The 25,712-nt window shown below is 48.5% G+C and overlaps 1 protein-coding gene across 1 annotated transcript in view; it reads right to left on the bottom strand.

Annotated features, from left to right (window-relative positions):
* Positions 1-665: 665 nt before the first annotated feature.
* The window catches only part of LOC129857741 (forkhead box protein O3-like), a 37,613-nt gene continuing 12,566 nt past the window's right edge, over positions 666-25,712 (bottom strand). The window contains exon 2 of the mRNA XM_055926259.1: positions 666-3,590. Coding sequence (XP_055782234.1) covers positions 1,938-3,590 — 1,653 coding nt within the window. The 3' untranslated portion in view covers positions 666-1,937. The remainder of the gene's footprint in view (positions 3,591-25,712) is intronic.

The raw sequence follows: 25,712 nt of genomic DNA, 5'->3' as shown, positions 1-25,712 counted from the left end.
ACAACTCTCGTCTGACAGAGATGAACGCCAATCTGATTGGCTGATCGTTTTCGTCGGTCTTTCCTACCCCTCTCCGCCTATATGTACAGTACCTTATATCAGAGAACCAGTCTCAGCTCAAACTCCCAAAAGGCCCAAAACACAGCCAAGACGACCTCATAACGTGTGCAAGGGAACACGAGATACAGATGATGGCAAAGATTGCTGATGACTTACGACACAAAACACACTACCCGTTTAGGACACGCGCGCCCAGAAGGGACGGGGAAAGGGACGTGATCATGTGATTATCTTGCTGTCGACCTACTATCAACCTGCGTTTACTTATTTTGTGTGTTTTTTTGTGTGTGTGTGTGTGTGTGTGTGTCCCCATCGGTGTCCTTTGCAAACAGACAAACACGGACGGTGTTGTCTCCCTCCGGGCCAGGATGACTAGGTGTTCATCACGGTGATCAGAACAGCACATTTACGTTAGCGACAACTGCAGGGGTGAGAGAGAGAATGAGGGAGGGATGGGAGGGGAGGCGTTTAGATCCCCGATAGTGATGCATGGCTGCAGCATCACTTTGGAGATTAAAAGCAAGGCGCTGAATTTCAATCAAGCACAGTTTAATGGGCCGGTCTGCGGGATGATCACTTTGTCTCTGTTGGTGGTGGTGGGGGCTGGGGGGGGGGGGGGGGCCGAGACAGAGAAAGCAAAGGTAAAGAGAAAAGCTGGCGCCACAAAGTAAAAAATAAACCCTGGTTGAGGCAAGGTGATACGCCATTTTCCATTTTGCCTTCTGAATATTCCAAAGATTAATTCAATGAACATAATGCGACCAACTAATATAACATACACTTTCACTTGCACAGTAAGGTAAAGCACCAGATTATAGTTTTCAATTAGGTCAGTGAGGAGGCACAGATCATTGTAAGTCTGTCCCAAAATGTATCATTTGATTTGACCTAATACGAGCCAACGACAGAGGCCAAATAACCAATCAATCAGAAATCTTTGATGACATTTTCCCTGCTTCCCACTGACAGTAAACATTGCAGCATAGCAACCCCCATTATAAACATTGCAGCATAGCAACCCCCATTATAAATCTATGCCACAAATGTATCTACAGATCCGGATTCTTGCACTTTCTTGATTTGTTCAGCAAAATGACATGTCAAATACCGTACCCGCCTCGCAAACAGCCAAACTCTGCATGAATTTGTCTGCTACAGTACGTGGCAAGACCTGGGTCCAAATACCATTTGAGATATTTCAAATACGTTTAGCGTTTGCTGTAGTCTGCCATGGAGTGCAAGATAGGCGGGGTTTGCACTTTCGCGACAATTCTATTGGTTCCATTGCGCCAGGCAAACTCAATCAAGCCCAGATAAAGTGGTGGAAAGTATTTTGAATAGTATTTGAACCCAGGCCTGTATGTGAGTGAGCTGTGGAGTCTGGCCCACTTGTTTTAAAGTGCTTGGTGAGTTCAGGTCTCATGATAGTAGATGAGAAAGGGACAGGGTTGGGCAACAACACAGTTGAGATTGTCATCACAGTATACAGCTGATGTGAGAAAAACCAATGTGACATCAGCTACAATCTCCAGAGAGAGTCCGGGCAGGGAGGGATAGGACCGGGGCATTTTATAACACAACATAGGACCGGGGCATTTTATAACACAACATAGGACCGGGGCATTTTATAACACAACATAGGACCGGGGCATTTTATAACACAATATAGAAAGGTATGGGGGAGGGAGTGACTGAGTGTTTGTCCCATCTCCTCTGTTTTCAGTCCAGGAATGACACAGTTAAGCACAGTGCTCCCCAACATGTTAGTGGGGAGGGGGTGGAGCCTATCTATCTGAGGGGCAGTGAGGGCTGGCCTGCAGCACTCTCTGTAGTGGAGTCTTTCCCGAGGCCTGCCCTGAAGCACTCTGGGAAATGTCTCAGCCGGGCACCCAGCTCTGGTTGTTGTGGGCTTGCTGAGGGCCTGCCAGTCCACTCATCCCCATCCCCATGCCCACCCCCATGCCCAACCCCTGCGCCAGGGAGCTGTCAAAGTTGAAATCCATTTCCTCTCCGGAGTCCATGATATCGTGGAGGAGGATGGACTCCACGTCGCAGTCCAAGCTCCCGTGGAAGATATCCAGGTCCAGATCAGCTGGTAGTCTCTCGTGGGGGTGAGGCTGGTGGTAGGAGCTACCATGGTAGCTGCCTCCTGTGCAGCCTCCCACCATGCCCCGTTGGTGGTGGTACAGTCCACTGCCCATTCCCTGGTGTTGGGGGCTGGGGTAAGTGTTGTGGCAGGGGTGCGAGGGGTGGGGGGCGGTGGCCAGGTGGCAGGAGTCCTGGGGCATCCCCAGCATGCCGGCCGGGTTGGGTGGCAGGGTGGTGGAAGCGGGGAGGTGGGCGTGGGACGGGGGGCTGTAAAGATAGGGGGCTTTGTGGCTGTAAGGCTGGAGGTGGCCACTGCTGGTGCGTGGTGCCAGGGCTGGAGCTCGAGTCGGTGTGTGCGTTGTGTGGCTGCTGTGGTTCTGACTGAGGTTGTGGCCAAGATGAGGAGAGCTGTGGTTGTGGTTGGTCACAGGGTTGAGGTTATGACTCTGAGCTCCGTTGTGGCTGTGAGCTACATGTCCGTTGTGTCCGGGGTGGTGGCTGTGACGGGTGGAGCTCACTCCGTTCGTGGAGGGCCCCATCATTGGGTGGGCATCTCTCTCCTGGCCCAGTATTATGTCCTTGGCACAGTACTGCTGTGGCCCTCCAGGGCCCCCTGTCAGCAGGCTCTGCAGGGCGTTGGTCCCTGAGTAGGCCCGCAAGGTGCCGCAGAAGCTAGCCGGCTTATTCTCCTGGATGGTCTGCATGGGCGAGTGGTGGCGCAGCATGCCCATCCCAGCCTGGCTGTAGACCGCGCCGCAGTACGACCCCTGACCTTTAACCCCAGGGTTGTAATGATAGACCGGGGGGAGTTTGTGGCCCGCTGCCAGGTGAGGATGACGATGGTGGTAGCCTTCCTCCAGGAGCCTCTCCTCCAGGCTGATCGCCCCGGTGAGATTAGCCAGCTGGGGCAGCTGCTCCACGGGTGGACAGTGGCCTCCCGCGGCCCCCATGGCAGGGGAGCGGGCACTGGAGGAGGGGGAGGGGTAGAGGTGGGGCGAGGCCGAGCAGGACAGCCCGCCTTCCTCTGACTCCTCCAGCTCGCCCTCGGCCAGGATGGGCGACAGTCGCCCGCTCAGGGTCGAAGTGGACGAATTAGCCCGGGAGTGGAGCTCCGTCCAGACGTCAAACTCTCCTTCCACACCCCCAGCTCCCCCTACGTTGCCTGGGAGAACCTTCCCCGGTGGGCTACCCTGCTCAGGGGAAGCCTGGAGCCCCACTTGAGACCCAGAACCAATCCCCGGCCTGCCCACCCTCTTGCGGCTGACCCGGCCCTTGCTCTTCAGGTACTTGGTGCTGTTGTCCATGGAGACGGTTCGCCGGCGAGGGGCCTTGCCCATCTTGCCCCCCTCGGGGTTGAGCATCCACCAGGAGGACTTGCCCGTGCCTTCGTTCTGCACCCGGATGAAGCGCGTGTGGAGGGACAGGTTGTGTCGAATGGAGTTCTGCAGACATAGATAGATAGATAGATAGATAGATAGATAGATAGATAGATAGATAGATAGATAGATAGATAGATAGATAGATAGATAGATAGATAGATAGATAGATAGATAGATAGATAGAGGGGTGGGCGAGAGAGAGGGAAAGAGAGAGAGATTTAGAGTGCACATTAGCATTTTCACTGTTTAACACACTGGATCCCACCGCTGCCCCCAAATGTCACACTTTAGCTCTGGGTGAGGATAGTGCGTGACTTTCAGGCAATGAGTACTGGTCGCCTTTGTGCGTGTCCCAGTGCGTCAGAGCTCCTCATCTGTAGACATTAGCTGAGTCAAGTATGCATATTACCCTTTTTCATATGAAACAACTGTCTATTGGAGAGGAAACTAGAGTTTCAGCGACTTTGACGACGTGCAACCTGCCAATCTGATCTCAAGCCTGCTGCTCCGTATTGATGACTGTTTAAAGGTTTATCTCACACACATCGATGCCACTGGGGAGTGTGTGGATTCCCCTTCCAAGAAGAGCTTCGCTGATCAATACGTACCAGACAGTTTGTGTTTATAGAGCTGCTATCAACTCACCATCATGGGTCTACAAAATACTTACTGGTGGTGCCTTTTCTGCCTACTAAACTGTAGACACCAGGGCCCAGTTTTTCTGAAGTTATCTATCCAAATTTCAACTATCGGATGTGATTGAACGCGTAGAAACAGAATGAATAGAATGGGTGTCTTTGTACAATCTATCAGGTGAGTGCCAAAGATTGTCTGAACTGAAGACACTACGTCCACTTTATCTCTGTGAAGTGGAGGGTAATCCCCCCCTCCTTCTCCTTCCCTCTGTCTCTTTCCTCTCCACTTCTTCTCCTCAGCCTGGTAGATGTACGCTAATCCCTGGTTTAATGTGCCTGGCTGGGGCTGGTGTTTGATGTGGCTGCCAGTCTGGCCCGCGCACCAGCCCCCTCTCCCATGGCCTGAATGTGGAGATGGATCGGATAGATTGAGCTAGGAGCTACCAGGGATAACGGATGGAGCTCACCAACCACCTCCTGCCCACACAGACTCTCTCCATCACCGAATTCTCTCTCGGTCTCTCTATAACCCTCTCTCTTTCGCTCCATCGCCCTCTCACCCTCTCTCTCCTTTTATCTCTGTCTCTCTTTTATCACCATTCTCTCCTCTAAGCTTTCTGCAACTTGTTGCTTCTCTCCTTTCTTTTCATCCTCTTTCCTCCCTCTCTCCTTCCTCCCGCTCTCCATGTCTCTCGTGTTTGTTAATATGCTGGAATCATTATTTACCGCTGAGAGAATAGATCTTTTTTTTTTACATTTTTTGTCAATTTCTTTCCCACATTTTTTTGTGTGGAACACTTCAAATTCAATGATGAACTCTCAATACATGACTCTGTTCATTCCCTTTCTCATTCCAAAAACAATTTGTAGGTGTATTAGACTTTTTCTTCAAGGCCAAGCGAAGGCCAAGTGAACAGTAAGACATATTGATTGATTGACAATAGTTGTTCTGTTCTGCTTTGGCTGTGGGCGTTATTCTGAAACTTGAACGGCAAAATGAAACCAAAGCACCTAGTGTGGCTAAGCCTTACATTGGTACTATAGTACTACATTCCATTGTTTCAGATTGAGGTACATGTGGCGTAATTTAAAGCGTTCATACTTTCAAACGGCACCATTGTGTCGTACATCATTTGTATTCGCGGCGAAGCGGCACAGGCTGAGTACACACAAATCAAATGGTGGCGCACCAACTGAAAAGCGGCGACTGACTGAATCCAGGTGATCTGTGAATGCCTCCCTTCGGTTGTCTCGCCGTAACACCCCGAGCATCGGGTAACCATGGCAACTGTTGGTAAACGTGCAGGAGAGGGAGTATATGATATTGTGGTGGGTAGAGCAGGGAGGCAGAGTAAGGGTAGTGGGGGGGATGGGGGGAGATGTTGGTTGTTTGATGCTGCAGCTCTCTCTCGCTAACTCTAAACAGCCTTTCTTTCATCTGGGCCATGCCAGTCCGTCGGGGATGCCCGGTCGGCGGTAGGGGCGGGCAACTACGTGCCTGCGCCGACTACTACCCTTTTCACACTATCGTGCCAACAAACTGTACTGTGTTGGCTCACATATTTTCTTTTCACATTGATCTTTTCGACACAGTTCAAGCAACTATGGTGGATACGCAGCCAGCTCAAACAGCTTGGTTCAGCAAGGTTTGGTCCGGGTTATACCCGTCTCTCCCACACCAGAACATTACCTTATCAGATCATAACAAATGTTGCCCATCGGGTTAGACGACAGAATGATTGAAGCCCCAATGAAAATGAACCTCCTTCAATGGGACCAGACCGGTGGAAGCCGCTACTGCATAGGACCTCTGATCTGTTCCAAACGTAGCATGCATGATCAAAAAAGTCCCCCGCTATAGACTTGGGAGAGGGATTTGAACATCATCCCCAAGCCCTCTTTATCTGATGAATCCTGAATCCACCTGCTTAAGAGAGATTTAAGAGATTGCCTGCGTCCCAAATTGCTCCCTATGCTCTATACAATGCACTACTTTTGACCAGGGGCCATAGGGCTCTGGTCAAAAGTGGAGCACTATATAGGGAATATGGCGCCATTTGGGACACAGCCATTGCGTGGGTAAGTCGACCATGATGGCGTAGTCAGCTAGCTGTTTGCTTCCTGTTTGCTGGCCTTTCTGTTTTGTTTTCAAACCCGGGGTGTCTCAGTAGTAGTCATCCTGTTTGGGCGTGGGTTTAGGGACTAAGAATAGCCCTGCCAGGTTACAGATGTCCCTCCCTGTGTAGGTGTAGCCTAGCCCTGGCTTCTCGCCCAATCTTGGACTGAGTCAGGGGAAATATGGCCCGGCCCATACCCCTCTCACTCACGCCCCCGAAACAGGCAGTCGCAGGCAGCCGGTGCTAATCCCGCTCCATTCCCGAGTAATCCCAGACAATTCCGGGCTAATCCTGGAGTTGATTCGGGGGCACTCCCAGCTGGGCGTCTCACACAGTCCATTGCCAGGTCATCGTGTGCACAGCGAGCAGTCTGGATACGGTGTGATCCAATGGGAGGAGGAAGATGAGGGGGCAGACTAAGGAGATTCCTTTGTTAAGCAACCTGTCCATGTAAGACAATGAGACGAAAGGCCATGATCTACAAGGCCATGTAATACAACCACCCTTTCAATTTCCTATCTGACAGAGCTAAGCGGAATGCCTCCCTCTGAGTTTGTACTTGAGGGTGGCTTTGTCCATATTTCTCCCCGCAGGTTTACAACAGAATAGAATTTAAAACGGTATTGTCTATTAAATATTCATAAAATGTTTCTGGCTTTCAGGAACGGACAAACGAAGGGTAGCACACAAAAACATACAATGACACGGAACACACATTCCAACCCTTGGTCCGGCAGCTATCTCCCATTGAAAATCGGGCCAATTTATACAATACATATTGTGGAAGGCAGAAATAATGAGGTGAAACAGAGAGCTAACACACAAAATGTATTGCCTGATCCCACCCGACTTAAGTAAACAGTAAAAAATGGTCAAATCAAACTTCCATGCATATGTAACTATCACAGAGTGGGTATTTAAACAACCACACCAGCGTGCAGTAGCCTTGCACTGTTATTTGTGAAAAAGGGCATCTGTCCGATTATAGAACAACTGTAGCCAGTGGAAGACTGTGTAGCACATATAAATATGAGGACTAGAATGGTAAAGCCACTCAGACCACATCAAGGTCACAGAACACTCATGGGTACATTCAATATGGCAGCCGGTTCACCCATCACATACGTAACATTGACTTGAATGGGAATGTCCTTTCTAGTAATTCTATTTCTGTGGTGTGGCACCCCGGTGGCCCCAGAGAAACAAATCGGCTTGAGCTCAACTCTCATTAGAGCCCACGATTCTGATACCTGACTGACATCTTCTTGATTCGCTCCCCACCAAGCCACTCCACCACAGCACTCGTTGCCCACAGATTAAGCTTAAAACCCATTAGCACCCTCAAATCTGACACGTTCACACTCTTTCCAACACAGGTGGCCTCAGAGCAGCAGAAAGGGATTTTTTTCTTTTCCGAGACCGGGTACTACAAGACTTCCTGTTTTGGATCGACCGAGCTCTGTTCATGTTCCGAGAATGAACAAAAACAAAATGGGCCCTGGTCATGGTCAATAATTCCCCTCTCTTTCAAACCCTTTAATTTGCCCCTCAGCGTTCTGGCCATTCACATTGATTCCTGCTCAGTCCTCCCTCCACAGTTTGATTTTGGATCTGGAGTAGGCAGTTCAACTTGGAGAATCGATTCAACTTAATAGCCTTCAATGGTAAGGTTTGGCTTTAGGCACATCAAGGTCTGACTGTCTGTAGCAAGATATTCTATTGGACTAGCTTTGTGAAGGCGACACGGCTCCCTTTCCAATGCCCTTGCCCGAGGGTACCCCCGGCATTGAGTGAGTAGAGTGACAGTGCCCAGTTGCCCGGCCTGGCACAATGCCAATGAGTCCCCTCTGCCGCCACTCCCAGGGTAGCAATCTGCCGTTGAGAATGTGGTGAGCGGGGTGGCGGGTGGCAATAGACCGTCTGTGTTGGCTTGACTGGCTGGCTGGCAAGGCGGGCAGCTGGGATAGAGGGGGTAAGGGGGGTAGTGGGGTGGGAGTGTGGAGCCCAGTGTGTGAGAACCCTCCGAGCCACACAATGGGCTGCCCTCAAAATGGGGCCCCTCTACCCCCCACATACTCACAAGAGGGGATAGACGAAACAGGTCAAACTGTTTAGGGCCCATCTTGTGGAGAGAGGGTGTGCTCATTCAAACAGAACCAAGTGATGAGCCCAAAGACAAGAGGGCTCACGTGGGAACGCCAAAAGAAACCACTCACCCGGTTCAAATAACTTAAAGGGTTGGATGACTGGCATGTTCGTTCTGCAAAGACGAGAATCTGTCTGGAAGCTACTTACCGCCATTCGCCATGTACTCAATCGGTGTTTGTCAATCCCATTTCCTACAGAAAGAAGCCATTATGCTCCTCTGCTGTCTATGGGTATCTCTTCATGGCACGCCATTCATTAGATAAGCACAAATCAAGGGGAACCAGGAGAGGCTCTGGCTGTGTTTATTGTGATGCCTGTTTGCGCATCGACAGAGGAGGGGGAGGTGGAGGCTCAAACACAAGCAGTTTTGTTCAGGCAAAGGAATGAGTTTTGTCAGCTAAGCCTGTCTCCAGGCTATTGATGGAAATTAGCACCGGCTAAATATTCGCTTCCCGTGATTGATGTCACGGCTCGGCTTGTCCCCCTTTGAAGGGAAATAAAGAATGTAGAGGCGCATAGATTAATGGGAATAGGGGGGGTTGGTGCATTCAGCATTCTCTGTCTGCAGGGGTGGGGTGGAGTGGAGGGATGGGAGGGCTTCAAGGGGACTGAAGGGCCTAATGGTACCTAAAATATGGCTCTATACGGAACAAAGCGGATACGGCACGCTATCCCAAGTGGCACCGGTACAGACAGGGAACACAGATCTTGTTGCCTGCGAAGGGAGCCCAAAGTCAGACGATAATTAAAATCCCTTTAGAGGAGGAGAGCCTACTTTAAGGAGAGACAGATGGACGAGCCTGTTTTCTGGACTGCGAGCAAATTGAAAAGATGAACAAAAAAATGGACCTCTTATTAGGAGGTGAGCTGGTAGCCTTACGGTTAAGAGCGTTGGGCCAGTAACCGAAAGGTTGCTGGATCGAATCCCCGGGCAGACCTTGAGCAAGGCACTTAACCCTAACTGCTCCTCCTGTAAGTCACTCTGTAGAAGATTATCTGCTGAATGACGACAACAAAAAGTAATCAAGCAATGCCATCATCATTGCCATGGTCCAATATATGTCCGTAGTCACGGAACTATCAAGTAGGTCTAGTTGTGTAGTCACGGCAAGCCCTGTCAGAAACCTAGGCTAGGAACCAGGTTGAGCTACAGTACAGACCATTGGCTACTGTCTGTACCGAAGACATAGTCTAGAGAACCTTAGCCATTAGAGCCTTACTTAGGCAAGTTCCCCCTCTTACGACAATACAAATCACTTTCAGAATTTCTATATCATCCCATACACCACTCAGTGCCATTCCAAAGGGAAAAGAGGGAAAGTCAACTGAGAGTTTGAGCTGCCATGGTGCCCACAGTCAGGGAGAGGGTGTAATGGAATTGGTAGGGGATTCCTGCTTGGCTATGTTCTAATTGCAGCCAGTTCCTGGCAAATCACTGCCTGTATACTTCTACAAGCACCAAGGGGGATGGTTAGCGGTTAGGGTGTGGAACTGTGGATCAAGAGCTGCACGAGCTTTGGCGGCTAAAAATAGCCGCTAACAGATTAGCAGACCATCTGAGACCAGAATAGGGGATCGGAAAATCCACCAAGGAATGCCAGGACGGTCTTGGCGGTTTTCCAGTTGGCCGGCGTGAGGGGGACACGACATCTATGACACCCCAGCGACGAAAGCCCCCGCCTGAGCTCGTAATCACATCTGACGCCCACGCCAAACGTGGGTAAGACCTGTGCCGGGGAGGGCACAAGGCGGGCACGTGCAAGAGGGTATGGTTTTCCACAGGGGCTATGGGAGGTAGGCTTCGCTTTCCCCTGTGAGGGTTCACAAAACAGGTGTACGGGTTGGTCCACCTGTGGGGCATGCCACCTGCTCACAGCTCACACTTCGACCAAAGTCTGGGGATCCATCAGACTCACATTTTCCACTGGGCCTGCCATCATGCTATCATAAAGTCATGCACGTTTCTGGAGAGAGACTTTTACAGCTTTTTTAATTAGATTTTTTTTGCAAGGAAGAGTGTGTGTGTGTGTGTGTGTGTGTGTGTGTGTGTGTGTGTGTGTGTGTGTGTGTGTGTGTGTGTGTGTGTGTGTGTGTGTGTGTGTGTGTGTGTGTGTGTGTGTGCATGTGCGTGTGTGTGCACGTGCTTGTCTATTTATGTGTGTGCTTGAGTCAGGTCTTCTAACGGCCCACAGGCGGGCGGAGTGTGGATTTGATTATATAGAAACCACCCTCTGCCACATACAAAGAAACAGACGATGCAACAATGGACTCCATGTCGCCGCGGTTATCTCCTCCTCTCACTCTCCACCATAATCTCTCCTTCATAATAATAACAATCTCATTTCCCGCATTCTAAAGGTCAGTACACACCTCTGATCAGACTTTAATAAACAGCCTTCTCAGGGTTTCATATCGGCAGAGCGGGAAACTCATTCGGCAGCGGGTGCCTTATGGCATGCAAAATTCATTCAACAGTCCCTTTAATTGCTTGCAATTTCATAGCGCAGAGACTAATGATATCATCGCAATCAGATGGAGGCGTCCAAAGATCCAGAAAGACACACGCGCAACCATGCACGAATGCATCTTAAGCAGGCAGGCATAGTAGGGTAGCCATCATTACTTGTGAGGTACAGATGATCTGAAGACCAAAACTCAGGCATGTCTATACGTATATCACATGATTCAGTCACGCAATAACACACAGCTTCTCCCTCACACGTTCATCTTCTCACATAAACTGGCAAACAAAATATTCACATATGCCTCACACACACTCTCTCACACACACACACACACACACACACACACACACACACACACACACACACACACACACACACACAAAGAGCCTGGCACAGTGGGCACGCTCATTACCACAATGCCAAGCTACTAGTTGCTAAGGAGACCTGTGGGAGAGGGAGGCTCCTTGTTTCCATAGCAGCCAGCCTGCTCCCTGCCAACTATCCCCCGAGGGAAAGGCAGCTAGGGAGAGAGGTGGGGGGGTAGAGAGAGTAGGGAGATGTAGAGGGCACCCGTCTAATAGGGGAGAGGTGTTGGGGAACTTCATTAAACGCCCTGTGTACCACACCAACCACCGCTCCTCAACAATATACACCACATGCTATACACTTACACTCAGGTCTACTTATTCAGAGATGCAGAGAGCTACACCCACCTATGGTGTATGCCTACATATGACATTGAAAAAGGTAAGTGTAGATGCGGAATCATAGGTCAAAGGGCAGCTATAGAAGGAAGGAGAGAAAATAGAGAAAGAGAACAAAGGAGGGTCTTGCATTTTGGTGAATGGAGAACGTTGGGAATCTTAACTTTGGAGGCGTCTGTTAACCATGGAGCCATCTTGAGACATTCCTTTATGTAAACGCATTGTTACGGCCGTCTCTTTGAGCCTATACGGCCGTCCAGTGTTCTAAATGCACTTTCGTAGGATAGGCGTCGGGTGATTGGTTGAGCCTTCTGTGTGACATCACTCCGAGCCCATACCGAAACACAAAACAATGACGGCCAATTTCTCTCCCCTCGAATCTAAAACCAGTAGAAACCACCAACTTCACTGACCGTTATATCTAATATTCTAATATATCTAACATTGCCGCCGAGGAGGGCTTGTTAGCTAGTCACCTCAGCCGTTTTCTTCTAAAACAGCTCAGCTATCAATGCTAGCTAACATTAGCTAGACTGCGTCTAGACTCGGGAGTTCAAGGGCACATAGACAGGTCACATAGGCTTCAGGAGACAGCTGGATAGATATGATTCCACCATGGCGCAACAACAACTGGCAACTAGTTTGTTTTCACCTAAATATGTTCAACTCATAGTTAGTTTATCCACTGACCACTGCATTCAGCAGGATAGCTAAATCACTGAAATGTAGCTAGCTAGCTCACCAACTAATCGTGGATTTCCTGTTCTTTGATAGATTTGGGTCAACTTGCTCATATCAAGCAACAGACAGTTTGTTTAACGGTAAAAAATAACATTTAGTGGACTTGTTTTATGAATGACCGGACAGTGAAACTAAAATAGATGGCAGCCTACGAAAAGAAATTTTGCATCCAGTGAGCCCATTCCATCCACTTCCTGGAAATCCAGTCTATGAGAATGAACAAACAATAAATGATTTCAACTTCACATACTGTACAGCAATGCTGTATATCCAACCATACAGTACAACGGCTCAATGGGGACCTACTGCACAACATACTCGAGCAAACATACTATAGCAGCATTTCTGCACAAAACAAAAGCCCATACTGAAGAGTAAGAGAGTGCTCATTCGGACTTACTCATCCCTCAAGAGGGGTCTCCGAGATTGCTGAAACGGAGTACAGATTGTGATATAGCCAAGCGATAATGCTGAATTCATAGGTACCTTGCCTTTTACACTAAAGTGCATTCACATACAGTAAGAGTGCTTTATATAGTGGACAATGTATGAACCATGTTGCTTCCATGGAAATTAAATGGATTCTATTTCTATGGTTGCTTGACCCTCAAGATTGGAAGTGCCAACCTACTGTATGAATGAGGGGCTTTATCACCTAGTTTGATTCTCAACCGGGGGGGGGGGGCGGGTGATGGTGAAGGACACAGAACACCCTGTCTGCTGGGGTAACTTCTCTCACTGTCTAGACTAATGAGAGAACGAGCGATACCACTCTACTGTGAGTCAGGAGGAAGAGAGGAATGGGGGATTTCACCCGTCCCCCTCTGTCTTCCCCATCCATTTCCCGAAACAAAAAGAGCCCAATTAGGTCAGTTTGAGTTGGTTTGAGTCTGGTGGTGTGTGTCTGTACATTTGTCTGTGCGTGTATGGGAGGGAAACAAGGGTGTGGGGGGGTTAGTGTGTGGCATGTGGTAGAGAAAGTGTCGGGGGGGGGGGGGGGGGGGGGTCGTTCTCTCTATCGCTCACTCGTGTGGGAGAGACAAGGGGAGAGCAGCCGGCCACAGAGAGAGAGAGTGAAACACACAACTCTACAGCCTAAGCGGGGCAAAACTTGCTCTCAGCTCGACGGGAGACGCTGAAATATTAATCAGTATGCTCCGGTCACAGACTCCTCTCCTCTGAATGCAATCGCTTCAAACCTCTTCCCTCCCTAATGAGTGGCTACGAGTGGGTTCATGAATGGCTAATGGACACAGATGGGGGGCTGATGGCGGGATAGATAGCAATGGGGGGGTAAGTGAGGTATTGGGGAGGGGGATGTAGAGACATGCCGTGACCTTTTAAGCGGCTCCTGAAAACTTCCTTAAGGCTATCCCCACTCTTCCTCTTCTCGTTCCCTTTTCCTTCCTCCCTCTCCATCTCTCATTCTCTGTCTCTCCCTCTGTTACCTTCCTCTCATTCCTTCCTCTCTCTGTCTCTCCATCTCCCTTGCGCTCTCCTGTTGGTGCGTGCTGACTGATAACCCTCGTACCTTCTCACCCACACAACCCCTCAGAGCTATACTGTACACTGAAGTTTCTGTTCTAGGGCTATTTACGGGCACTACACCAAACGACACACTTATGCTTTAATGAGCGCACACAGCGTTCAGGTCAAAATGAACATACTGTACATGCAGGCAACGTATAAATAACCTACCAACATTAAAACTGCAATAGTCTGAACGTTGTCTCCAAAACCCGTACATAGAAATGCCTCATATAGAATGTAAACATAGAAATGTCTCATATAGAATGTGGTCAGCTGTAGTGCTGTAGAGAAAACCACAGGCCAGACAGTAGTAGCCCGAGAGTATCTGACAGGGATGCAGTTTTACTTCAAGAGAGATAATCTCTCAGTAGAAAACCAATGCACTATTCCGGCCGTGTTGATTGGATGCGTAAAAACAAACGGGTGATAGATTTGGGATAAACCCCCACATTGAAGAAACCGTTATGCTGAGAAGTTCATGCACCATCCCCGATTCATTGAAAAAGAGACAAAATAAAGGGGAAAAGTCAAGCAAAAGGGAAAATTCAGTTCATTTTCGGGACGACTTATTGACTGTGAACCGTGCAGTACCGTTTTGAAAGTAGGACCACTTCAACCACCCTAACTCCCCCTGGCATTCCCCTCAACTCAAAGTGTACGAGACACAATCAGCAGCACCTGAAGGTATCACGTTCTTTTTTTTTTTGTGAAGTCAGGAGTGGATTAGTGAGCAGAAGCACGAGAAATGTGGGTTACTTCGTCTTCCCAGGACCCTCCCCGTTACCATAGAGGCCGTTGGCTGGATTAGGAGCGGCTGGAGCGGCCAGCGTGCTGACGCACATGCACACACACCCCCGCGTAATCCACTCGCTAATTGGAGGAGTGGGCTCCTATTAGGCATTTGACCTAATTCTTGACCTAACCTCTCCCTCTCAGCTGCAGTCATGGCTGAGCGGGCCACCGGATTACAATTCGCGCGGGGAAATGAGACCTGGTTCATAGGGGACGTATAGGCCTATGTAAGATTGCATGGGGCTGTATGAGACTGTACGGATGAATGGGGTCATGCTGCATGGGGACATATGGTCTATCTATGGGTCTGGGTAGGGACGTATGGGATTGTACGAGGCAGGCCGGATTAGGGCAGCAAAACGAGACCTGGCTCACAGGGGGTGTACAGGGCTGTATGGGCTCATGCTGCACTGAGACATATGTATGGAGCTGTGTAGGGTTGTAAGGGGATGTAGTAGGATGTATGGGGTCGTACTGCACGAGGGCATATGGGGCTGTGTAGGGGAGTGTGGCGGGGTGGCCACGTAGGCCAATGGGGATTATAGAATCATACTACAGTCATACACGGGTGGCTATAAGGAAAGGCATACAGGATATATATATATTGTATAGCCTCTATAGAAGGATGAAAGCACTCATATGTCTATCAGTACTGTTGAATGTGCTTCTATATATTTGGGTTTGCTGTATGTGGTTGTGCATGTGTGTGTGATGGTTCAAATATGCTCTCACGTGTTTATCAGCATCTTTGCGTGACATTGAATGTATGGGGCTTTCCATCTAGTGTGTGTGTGTGTGTGTGTGTGTGTGTGTGTGTGTGTGTGTGTGTGTGTGTGTGTGTGTGTGTGTGTGTGTGTGTGTTGATTCTTCTCCTAGAAGGGGGCTGCAGAGTTTCCGCCTGAGTGGTACTGTCAGTGGGTATCACTCAGCCCGGCTGTGTGGCGAGACGCGTGGATCATTAGCAGAGATGGAGAGAGAGAGAAGGAGCAGAACGGAGGAGAGAATGAAGGGAGAGAGAGACTGAGTTGGGCAGCACGTCTTAATATCCGTCTTGAGAGCATTATACACGGCACTGCACTCTCCTCCCAGTCACGCAATCACCCCGCCGTAAAAGCAGAGACTCAGCCCCCCTTTTCTCCTCTGTCACTCTCTCTCCCTCCACCCCCCCCCCTCGTCCTGTCTCGTATTCACTCTCTCCAAATCTCTTCCCACATCATTCACTCCATTCATTCACCTATCTCCAAATCTATCGCTCCCACTTCTCTAGATTGCTGGCATGTCATTTTCTTCTTCACTTGTTCCATGTTCTCCAACTCCGGAGCCTCCACATTCATTTCCTCTCTTTCCCTCTCTCCATCAGTGTCACTTGCCTGCACTTTCGTCCATGGCGCTATGTAGCTACTGGCCTATGTCTTCAGATGAAGACACAGACTGACACAAAGACACACACACACACACACACACACACACACACACACACACACACACACACACACACACACACACACACACACACACACACGCGTCTCTGCTACAGACTTTTACTCCTCATCCGTTTTCCCAATCTTTCTCTGATCTCCTTCACTGGGCATAGCAGAGATGCCCTATGCTAAATATTGAAAACAACATGGATGACATTTACGAGGATAATGGTAAACATTTGCCTGTATCCTTCTACAGAGCTGGGTCGTGTTCATTAGGTACCAAATGGAAGAAAGTAGACTGAAACAGGGAAGGACTACATGGAGTTATCCAACAAGAAACAGTCATTTACGTTTTCTGTTCCAAATGTTTGAAAGCATTTTCTGCAGCGTGTCATAATGGACACTACCCAGGACTCATACAAGCACGGCACGATTTGTCCCTCATGCAATGGTGGCTTGCTTAGCGGGTTAGGCGGTTGAGTAATTTCTTTGCGTACATCTGTTGCTGGTGGCGTTAGCATTTTAACACACAAACAGATGATGGGATGCTGCATTTGTCCCTATGAAAAATGTGTGAGACCAGCACAGAGCTGCCTAGCGTAGCTCAGCGTTAGCCTCGCTAACACGGGAGCATAGCGAGACTAAGCGATGCAAACTGGCCCGATGCCAACAGTGCTCTGAAACAGACTGAAGCCTCAGATGACATGCAGACAGAAATGAGACGTGTGTACGGCCCACTCACTGCTCGGGGACCACGTGACCGCACAGGTGCAAATGGGGCTGGGTGGATGGAGGACAGAGAGTTTCGGCAGTAGGCTACAAGACTGTTGGAACAGTGTATTTGAGGGATGACTGAGGAAAAGATGGAATGATAGAGTGGCTAGCGACGGAGTGTGAAAAGGTGGGTCGATGAAAATCTGAAGCAGACTAGACGCCTCATGTACAAAAGACAGGCAATCACATCGAGACTGCACACACTCACCTCCAAACACACACACACACACACACACACACACCTCTGTCAACCCTGCATGCTCTCGACCATGTTTCAGCTGTCAATCCCCCCCTCACTCCCCCTCTTGCCTGAGAGTGCAGGCATCTGATCACCCCCCCCCCCCCCCCCCCCCCCCCCTTCCCTATTCTCTTGTCAGCATGTCACCCAGGCCTTCTAGGTCCCACCTTCCCGCCTACGAGTACCAGCTACCATCCTAGCCTGCTCTCCCGATCAACGCGCACGCACGCACACACACACGAGTAACACAACCCAACAACCCTCTCCCTTATGACAGAAATACCTTAATCACACACACATACACAGTACATAACGCAACAGCCAAACAATCTCTCCCTTATGACAAACATACATTCATAACATTCAGACACACACACACACACAACTTCAGCTACACACACACCTTGACCTCAGCAATGTGGTGGTGCGCGCATGCACGCATGCACGCACGCACGCACCCTCGCACACACACACACACACCAACCCCCCTCTCTTCTACACCACTGATTTATTTGCCTCCCCTGTTGGTCCGTCTGCATGGATCACTTGTAAGTATTTGAGAAAATAATTTTGCTAAGCTGATTGCTACAGGGGGGGGGGGGGGGGGGGGGACAAATTAACGTTGCACAACTGCATAAAACCTTCTTGGGTCATGCTCTCCCTTATGTAATAGTGTGTGTCTGAGTTCCCGAAATACCACTCCCCCACCCGACACACACACAGCCCCCACCTCACCCCATTTACCCATTCTGTTCTAATTGAGGGATCTTTTTTCGGAAGCTGTTATTGCTCTCATTTAATTATTTATTTTGTCGGGAAGCACTGAGCAATCTGGTGGGAGAAGAGAGGTTGTGTGTGTGGGTGTGTTTTGACAGTAACTGTAACATACAGTGTGTGTGTGTGTGAGTGAGTCTAGACCAGAGTAGAACTTGAGTGAAATGAGGTATATGTGAAGGGAAGGAGGGTCTGTGTGTGCCTGTGGTTTTGTTTATTTGCACGAAAGTAGGCTATATACTGTGTGTGAATTTTACAGTGTATATGTGATTTTGCGGGTGTATGTGTCTATGCATGTGTGCGTGTTTGTTTAACTACCCTTGTGGGGACCAGAAGTCCTCATAAGGATAGTAAAACAAGGAAAATTCTGACAAGTGGGGACATTGTGTCGGTTAGGTCTAGGATTAGGGTTAGAATTTGAGTTAGGGGTTACGGTTAGGGTTAGGGTTAGGGTTATGTTAGGTTAAGGTTTAAGGTTAGATTTAGGGTTAGGGAAAATAGGATTTTGGATGGGAAGCAATTCTTTGGTCCCCACAAGGATAGCAATACAAAACTGTGTGTGTGTGTGTGTGTGTGTGTGTGTGTGTGTGTGTGTGTGTGTGTGTGTGTGTGTGTGTGTGTGTGTGTGTGTGTGTGTGTGTGTGTGTGTGTGTGTGTGACTGTATGACTGTATGACTGTATGACTGTATGAGTTTCTGAGTGCAGTGGGAGTGCACTAATGGACGCACACTTGAGCTGAAGTGCGCAGAGTAGCTGAAGTGCAGCCAAGTCTGGCTTCCAGTCCTGCTTGGGAGCTCTAATCCACTCTTCCTCATCTCCCTCTCCTTCTCCGTCTCTCCGTCTGCTCTCTCTCTCACACACACACACGTCTGCTCTCTCTCTCTCTCTCTCTCCTGAATCCTCTCCCAAACGACAAAAGATAATGGATCCATACGCCCACCCTGACCTATCCCCTCTTTCCTGTCCTCCGCAAGGCGATGGAGAGAACAGGGGGAAAGAGGACAACACGGAACAACAAGCGGTGGCCTTCACCTTGCTCTCACTGCCTCGGGACACCGCTAAGGAGAGGTTAGGTTCGCAACACGACTGAGCGTCTTACCTCTACGCACGGGTGCATCTCAATAGACTCAAGTCGCATTGTCTGACATATTGGGATTATCTCAATAGTCTGAAGTAGCATCATCTCCTAGCCTTCTCTCCTTTGTATGCACTGATTAAAAAACAAAGGATAGGAGGGATCAAACAGTTTAAACCTGCTTTAATGTGTCCACCCGAATGAAGGGGGTGAGAGAAGGAGACTTCAACTATTGAGATGCACCCCATTGTCAAACAACTTTATGGTAGGTGTAGCTGTCAAGTCCTGCCAAGACCTGGATTAATCCTTGAAGCTCTCTGGTACACTCTTACTAAAAAGTTAGAACCATAAAAGGATATTTAGCTGTCCCTGTAGGAGAATCCTTTTTGGGTCCACGTAGAATCCTTTTTACCAAAGGTTCTTCTTTAGTAAAACCACAAAGGTTCTCTTCCAGGGACAGCTAAAGAGCCATTTATGGTTATTTTCTGGGTACATCAGACTGGATACAGAGCTGACCGTACCGCCAACTGTAACCCTAGCCTGGCTGTCCATCAATGATGGATACACCTGTGGTCACAGGCAACTATAGCAACTATAGGCCACAAACTCCCTGTGGAAATGTCAGTCGGATACAGCCAGAGACAACTCTAAGACCGACATTAAGAGAGAAGAAAAGAGAGGCGTTTATCACGCTAGTTTTATTAATAAAAGAATGACTGAAGGAGAGAAAGAAGGAGAGATGAAACAGGACATCAAAAGAGGATGAAAGGAGAGGGAATAAATGAGCGAGGGATGGGGAAATGAGTGGTAAAAGGGGTACTTTTGCGAGGAGGAATGAAAGTGAAAAATAGAGCAAGAGAGGAGAGAAGTGAAGGGATTGAGTGACAGGAACTGGGTGTGTGAGAGAAGAAAAGCCCAATATACGAGAGAAAGGGAGTCAAAAGGAGAGAGCGGGAGAAAAAAGCTAGAGAGAGAAACACAGGGAGATGGAGACAGAGAGAGAGAGAACAAAAGAGAGAAGGAGAGACTGCACGGCCAAGCACGACTCCAACACCATCATTAAGATAGCCGATGACACAGCCTGATCACCGACAACGACGAGACCGCCTATAGGGAGGAGGTCAGAGACCTGGCCGTGTGGTGCAAGGACAACAACCTCTCCCTCAACGTGATCAAGACAAAGGAGATGATTGTGGACAGCAGGAAAAGGAGGACCGAGCACGCCGCCATTCTCATCGACGGGGCTGTAGTGGAGCAGGTTGAGAGCTTAAAGTTCCTTGGTGTCCACATCACCAACAAACTAACATGGTCCAAGCACACCAAGACAGTCATGAAGAGGGTACGGCAAAACCTATTCCCCCTCAGAAGACTGAAAATATTTGGCATGGGTCCTCAGAAGGTTCTACAGCTGCACCATCGAGAGCATCCTGACTGGTTGCATCACTTCCTGGTATGGCAACTGCTCGGCCTCCAACCACAAGGCACTGCAGAGGGTAGTGCGAACGGCCCAGTACATCACTGGGGCCAATCTTCCTACCATCCATGACCTCTATACCAGGTGGTGTCAGAGGAAGGCCCTAAAAATTGTCAAAGACTCCAGCCACCCTAGTCATAGACTGTTCTCTCTGCTACCGCACAGCAAGCAGTACTGGAGCGCAAAGTCTTAGTCCAAGAGGCTTCTAAACAGCTTCTACCCCCAAGCCATAAGACTCCTGGACATCTAATCAAATGGCTACCCAGACTATTTTCATTGCCCCCCCCCCCCCCCCCCCCCAGCCCCTCTTTTACGCCGCTGCTACTCTCTGTTATTATCTATGCATTGTCACATTAATAACTCTACCTACATGTACATATTACTTCAATTACTTTGACTAACCGGTGCCCAAGCACATTGACTCTGTACCGGTACCCCCTGTATATAGTCCAACTATTGTTATTTTATTGCTGCTCTTTAATTACGTGTTCCTTATATTTCTTATTCTTCTTCATATTTTTTAAACTGCATTGTTGGTTAGGGGCTTGAAAGTAAGCATTTCACTGTAAAGTCTACAGCTGTTGTATTCGGCGCATGTGACTAATACAATTTGATTTGATTTGAGCGAGCCAGACAGACACAGAGAAAGACGCATGCAGAGAGACTGAAACTGAGGGAGACAGACGTGCTGGGTTCATTCCGGTCTACCTGCTGGCTCTTCAGCCCTCCTCACGCGGTCAGAATTCTAAACACTGGGCCCCGCGTCCTGATCTACAATCCTCCCCACTGACACACAAACCCTGCTGGCCACCGCTAACCTCCCTCACCACCCCTGCTGCTACAGTCCCTACTAGGGTTGGAAAATTCCCCAAAATGTCTCGTTTTTTTCTCTCAAAATAATTCCAGGTTGGAGAATTCCATCAAGAGTTAATTCTCTGCCGATTCCAGAAATCCTTCAAAGAGGAAAAATCTGTGAACTTTGGAAATATTTTTAGATTTTTTTTTGCAACTATACACCTACCCCCAGTGAACAGCCCCCCAATGTAGTACCATAGGCTGAAGTTGGGGTTAGATACTGATCCCAGATCCTATTTGTGCACTTCTCCCCAGGTGCATAAAACTGTTTCTGAGGGCAACTTGTACCTGGAGTGACCCAGCTGACCACCAACAGCCAAATCCATCAACTGCATGGGCGGAAGTGGGCTCCATACAGGTGTACGTGAATAGCCAGTAACCATTAGCATAACAAGCAGACTGTAAGGGTTCTCAGCCTTGGTCTCCTCCTCACTCTCATATCCACCTGACAACGATACGTCAAGGTTCTGTCAGCGGTAACTACATTTCCCTTTGTGATACAGCCCTCTTCATCCCCCTTTAGAGCGGTTACCTGTCGAGCCACGTGGCTGCGGGATCTTTAGATAAGCTGATAGACGGCTCACACACACACACACACTGATAGAAGGCCCAGATATATACCCAGACACACGCACACATACAGACACACTCTCGCTCACGCACGCACGCACGCACGCACGCACGCACATACACACAGATAGATGGCACAGATATATATATATATATATACACACACACACACACACACACACACACACACACACACACACACACACACACACACACACACACACACACACACACACACAGCCTGACAGGCAGGTTGAGAGGGGTGGGACAGACGGGGACACGCCACCTCAAACTGGCCAAAGATGGGAGTGTCACCCACCCACCCAGCCTCTACTCTCTCCCTCTCTCCCCTCCTTGCTCTTCCACTTTCCTCACTCTCTCTCCCTCCCTCTTTCCCCATTCTCTCCCTCATCAATCGCTGCATACAGGGAATGCAAAATATTGGAGTATTGAAACATGACCACCGAGAGTTTCTGCGCTTTGTTTTGTGGCTCTGAAAGAAATATGGCTTACAGTGTACAGTCTGTAGACTGGAGGGAGAATCATACGTTTTTTTCTTACTTTATTTTATTTTTTAAATAAAATATAAACATTGAAAAAATGTATAAAGTAACGCCATCGCCATGTCAGCAAATGGTTGATCATTCAAATGCAAATATGACGTGTTCACGGCCATTATCCTGTGTTCTCGATGGGGATTCCGCACCACACAGTCATAAAGAAGGACAAAAGACTGAACGGAAAAGCATCAGTGAGTACATCAGTGAGTACATCAGTGAGTACAGAAAACCTCATTTCATCACACGGTAACAATGAATATCAAGATAGTTTTATCATAACAACAATAAAGACTGGAAAAAGCCTAAATGGAACTCGTGGGGTCGAGTTGCCTTACATAAGACAGTGTCGGCATTCTAAACATCAACACACTGTAGGCCTTTATCACTAAATCAATCATGACAATGCACGACATTCCACAAACGTTGCTAGAGAAATACAGAAATGCTCAGCTGATCTGTAAGTAAGTGTAAATAGTAGGTTTGTGACATTCCGTGCACAGTAAGGGGAGGTGTACAGTGCAATCCAGAAGGCAACATTGCTGTGGCCGTATGAAGGCAAGAGAAGAACAGGAGAGAGCTGGGGTGAATCAGTATTCAATGAATATCAAGATAGGTTTATCATAACAACAATAAAGACTGGAAAAAGCCTAAATGGAACTCATTTATTGATATTCATTGAGGCAGAGAGTCAAACCTGGGTTCAAATACTATTCAAAATCATATCAAATACTTTAGCTGGGCTTGATTGAGCTTGCCTTGACACAATGGCACCAATGGAATAGTAGCGAAATGGCAAAACCCCAAACATCGCCCATCTGGCACTCCAGACAGACTAGCTCAAACGCTATACGTATTTGAACAATTTCAAAGTATTTAAACGCAGGTTTACTGAAGGCAGAGTGAATATGAGGGCTGTGCTAGGAGTCTACACACAGTGGGTCTGCTGCCTTGCCTGAGTGGAGCAGGCTGCCTGCAATTAAGGTGAAATCAGGGAGAAATCTGCACTGCCTTGATAATGAGCCTCGTCTGAATTATTAATGAGAAGCCGTTCCCCCGGGAACTAAACTCCCACTGAGCTCATCAGCCGCGCAGACGCATGTGAGCACTCTCTCTCTCTCTCACACACACACACACACACACACACACACACACACACACACACACACACACACACACACACACACACACACACACACACACACACACACACACACACACACACACACACACACACACGCAAATACTGTATATGAGTGAACACACACACACACGCAAATACTGTTTATGAGTGAACACACACACACACACACACACACGAGTGAGCACAGACACATGCATGTAAGCGCACACACACAGAGGTATACAGTATGTGCACACATAATACACAGGAGGTTGGTGGCACCTTAATTGGGGAGGACGGGCTCGTGGTAATGGCTGGAGCGGAACGAGTGGAAAGATATCAAACACATGGTTTCTATGTGTTTGCTGCCATTCCATTTGTGCAGTTCCAGCAATTATTAAGAGCCATCCTCCCTTCACCAGCCACCCACTGCCTAAAACACATTGACATTCACCCAAACAGACACGCATGTACAGAGCCACACATGTATCCACAGACCACAAGCTCACCGACTCAATCATAGACGGACCAAGTTACTCCCAAGCACCGACAACCTTTCATGGAACACAATAGCAATATGTTATCAGCTGCTGCATGAACCTTTGTGATTTATCCATGTAATGACACGGGCTCTACAAATAAAATGGATTGTTTTTCATGTTCAAGAAAGAACGGGAACGGATATGTACCTATCCAAATGAATAGCTCCAAACCAACCCACGCGCAAGTAAAAGGGCTCGTACGTAAGCATTTCACGGTAAAGTCTACACCAGTTGTATTCTGCGCACGTGACAAATACAATTTGAATTGAATTCAGCAGAAGAGAGCTTGATGTGGAGCTTGAAATCGACTTGAAGGACATCGTTGCTAGTATTTGAGTCACTCCCACTGAGACTCATCTCCTACAGACAAACAAGACAACTCCCAATGTACATACATTTTCTGAACCACATACAATGGAACTATAACCACAAATAAACTGCAAAAAAGTCAATTAGACAGGACTCTGTATATCAGTGCAACAAGTTGTCTTACCACCTTCATATTCACGTACACACACACACACACACACACACACACACACACACACACACACACACACACATCTACATTCACCAAATCCTCCAAAACAAAGCCTTTTGGTGAGTGTGTACAAGCCAAGTGGAAGGATAAATATTTGGTTTTGGATGAAAATAGAGCCTTAACCACGGGGACTGACCACATCCACATCCAGCTTTTATTGGGCACAATACCACCAAAAGGACTAGCGCTCTCAGTGTCTCCTTTTTACTTGTTGTTTTCGTTGGAATATAGGCCTAGTTGCGGATGCCTGCCTATAACTCATTGTGCACCCAGTCAGTTAGCTGGATGGTTGGATCATGATGTATAGAGAGAGCAACACAAAAGCAGGCCTTCCCCCTCTTCCCTCTTTACTTCCCCATCCGCTCCCCCTCCTTCTCCCTTTGGCACCCCCAAACCCCCCCCCCCCCCCCCATCCAAACCTGGCAGGGTAGAGAGAGAAATGTAGAAAGAGATGTGCTTCTCAGAGGATCCAACATTGGCCCAATGCTGAGAACAGAACCCCCCCCCCCCCCATCCTCCCTTCCTTCCCTTGGCTGTGGACGTTCCAAACTCGTAAAGTGCCTCGGCACACCAAGTCCCAAGCTGTAAAAGGCATCACCAAAAGCATTTGACTCTTACCAAACAATGACACACCTCCCCAAAGAGCCAATCCGCCCCAAGTCCAGCAAGTTTCAAAACAAAAAAAACTACCACATCTACAATACTTTTCCCTCTCATCATACCCCCACCCCACCCCACCCCACGGGCCTCAGCACAAAGAACACAGTGTTCTTCCATCGGTGGTGCTCCAAGGCACAGGGATAGCGTGTGTGTTTGCGCGCATGTACGCATGCATGGTAGGAGCCAGCCCAGTCAGAGGGTGATGATGCGATGCTGCAGGAATGACGATCCACTTTGCCATATTTTGTATTTATTTTCAAATGAGCAGAGTCCACGTCCTAAAGACCTAGCCTCACTCACAACACTGCCTTTACAAACCTCTGCCTGAGAAAACTAGAGAAAAGGGGGTTTAGTGTGTTAAGTCTCAACATGGAAACCCTCCAAGTGAGTAACTAGGGTTGCGTCCCAAATGGCATCCTATGCCCTACATAGTGTACTACTTTTGA

This window comes from Salvelinus fontinalis, chromosome 6 (assembly GCF_029448725.1).
Source record: "Salvelinus fontinalis isolate EN_2023a chromosome 6, ASM2944872v1, whole genome shotgun sequence".
In the NCBI taxonomy this organism is placed as follows: domain Eukaryota; kingdom Metazoa; phylum Chordata; class Actinopteri; order Salmoniformes; family Salmonidae; genus Salvelinus; species Salvelinus fontinalis.
Note: the sequence above shows the minus strand (reverse complement) of the source record. Positions and strands in the feature narration are given on the sequence as shown.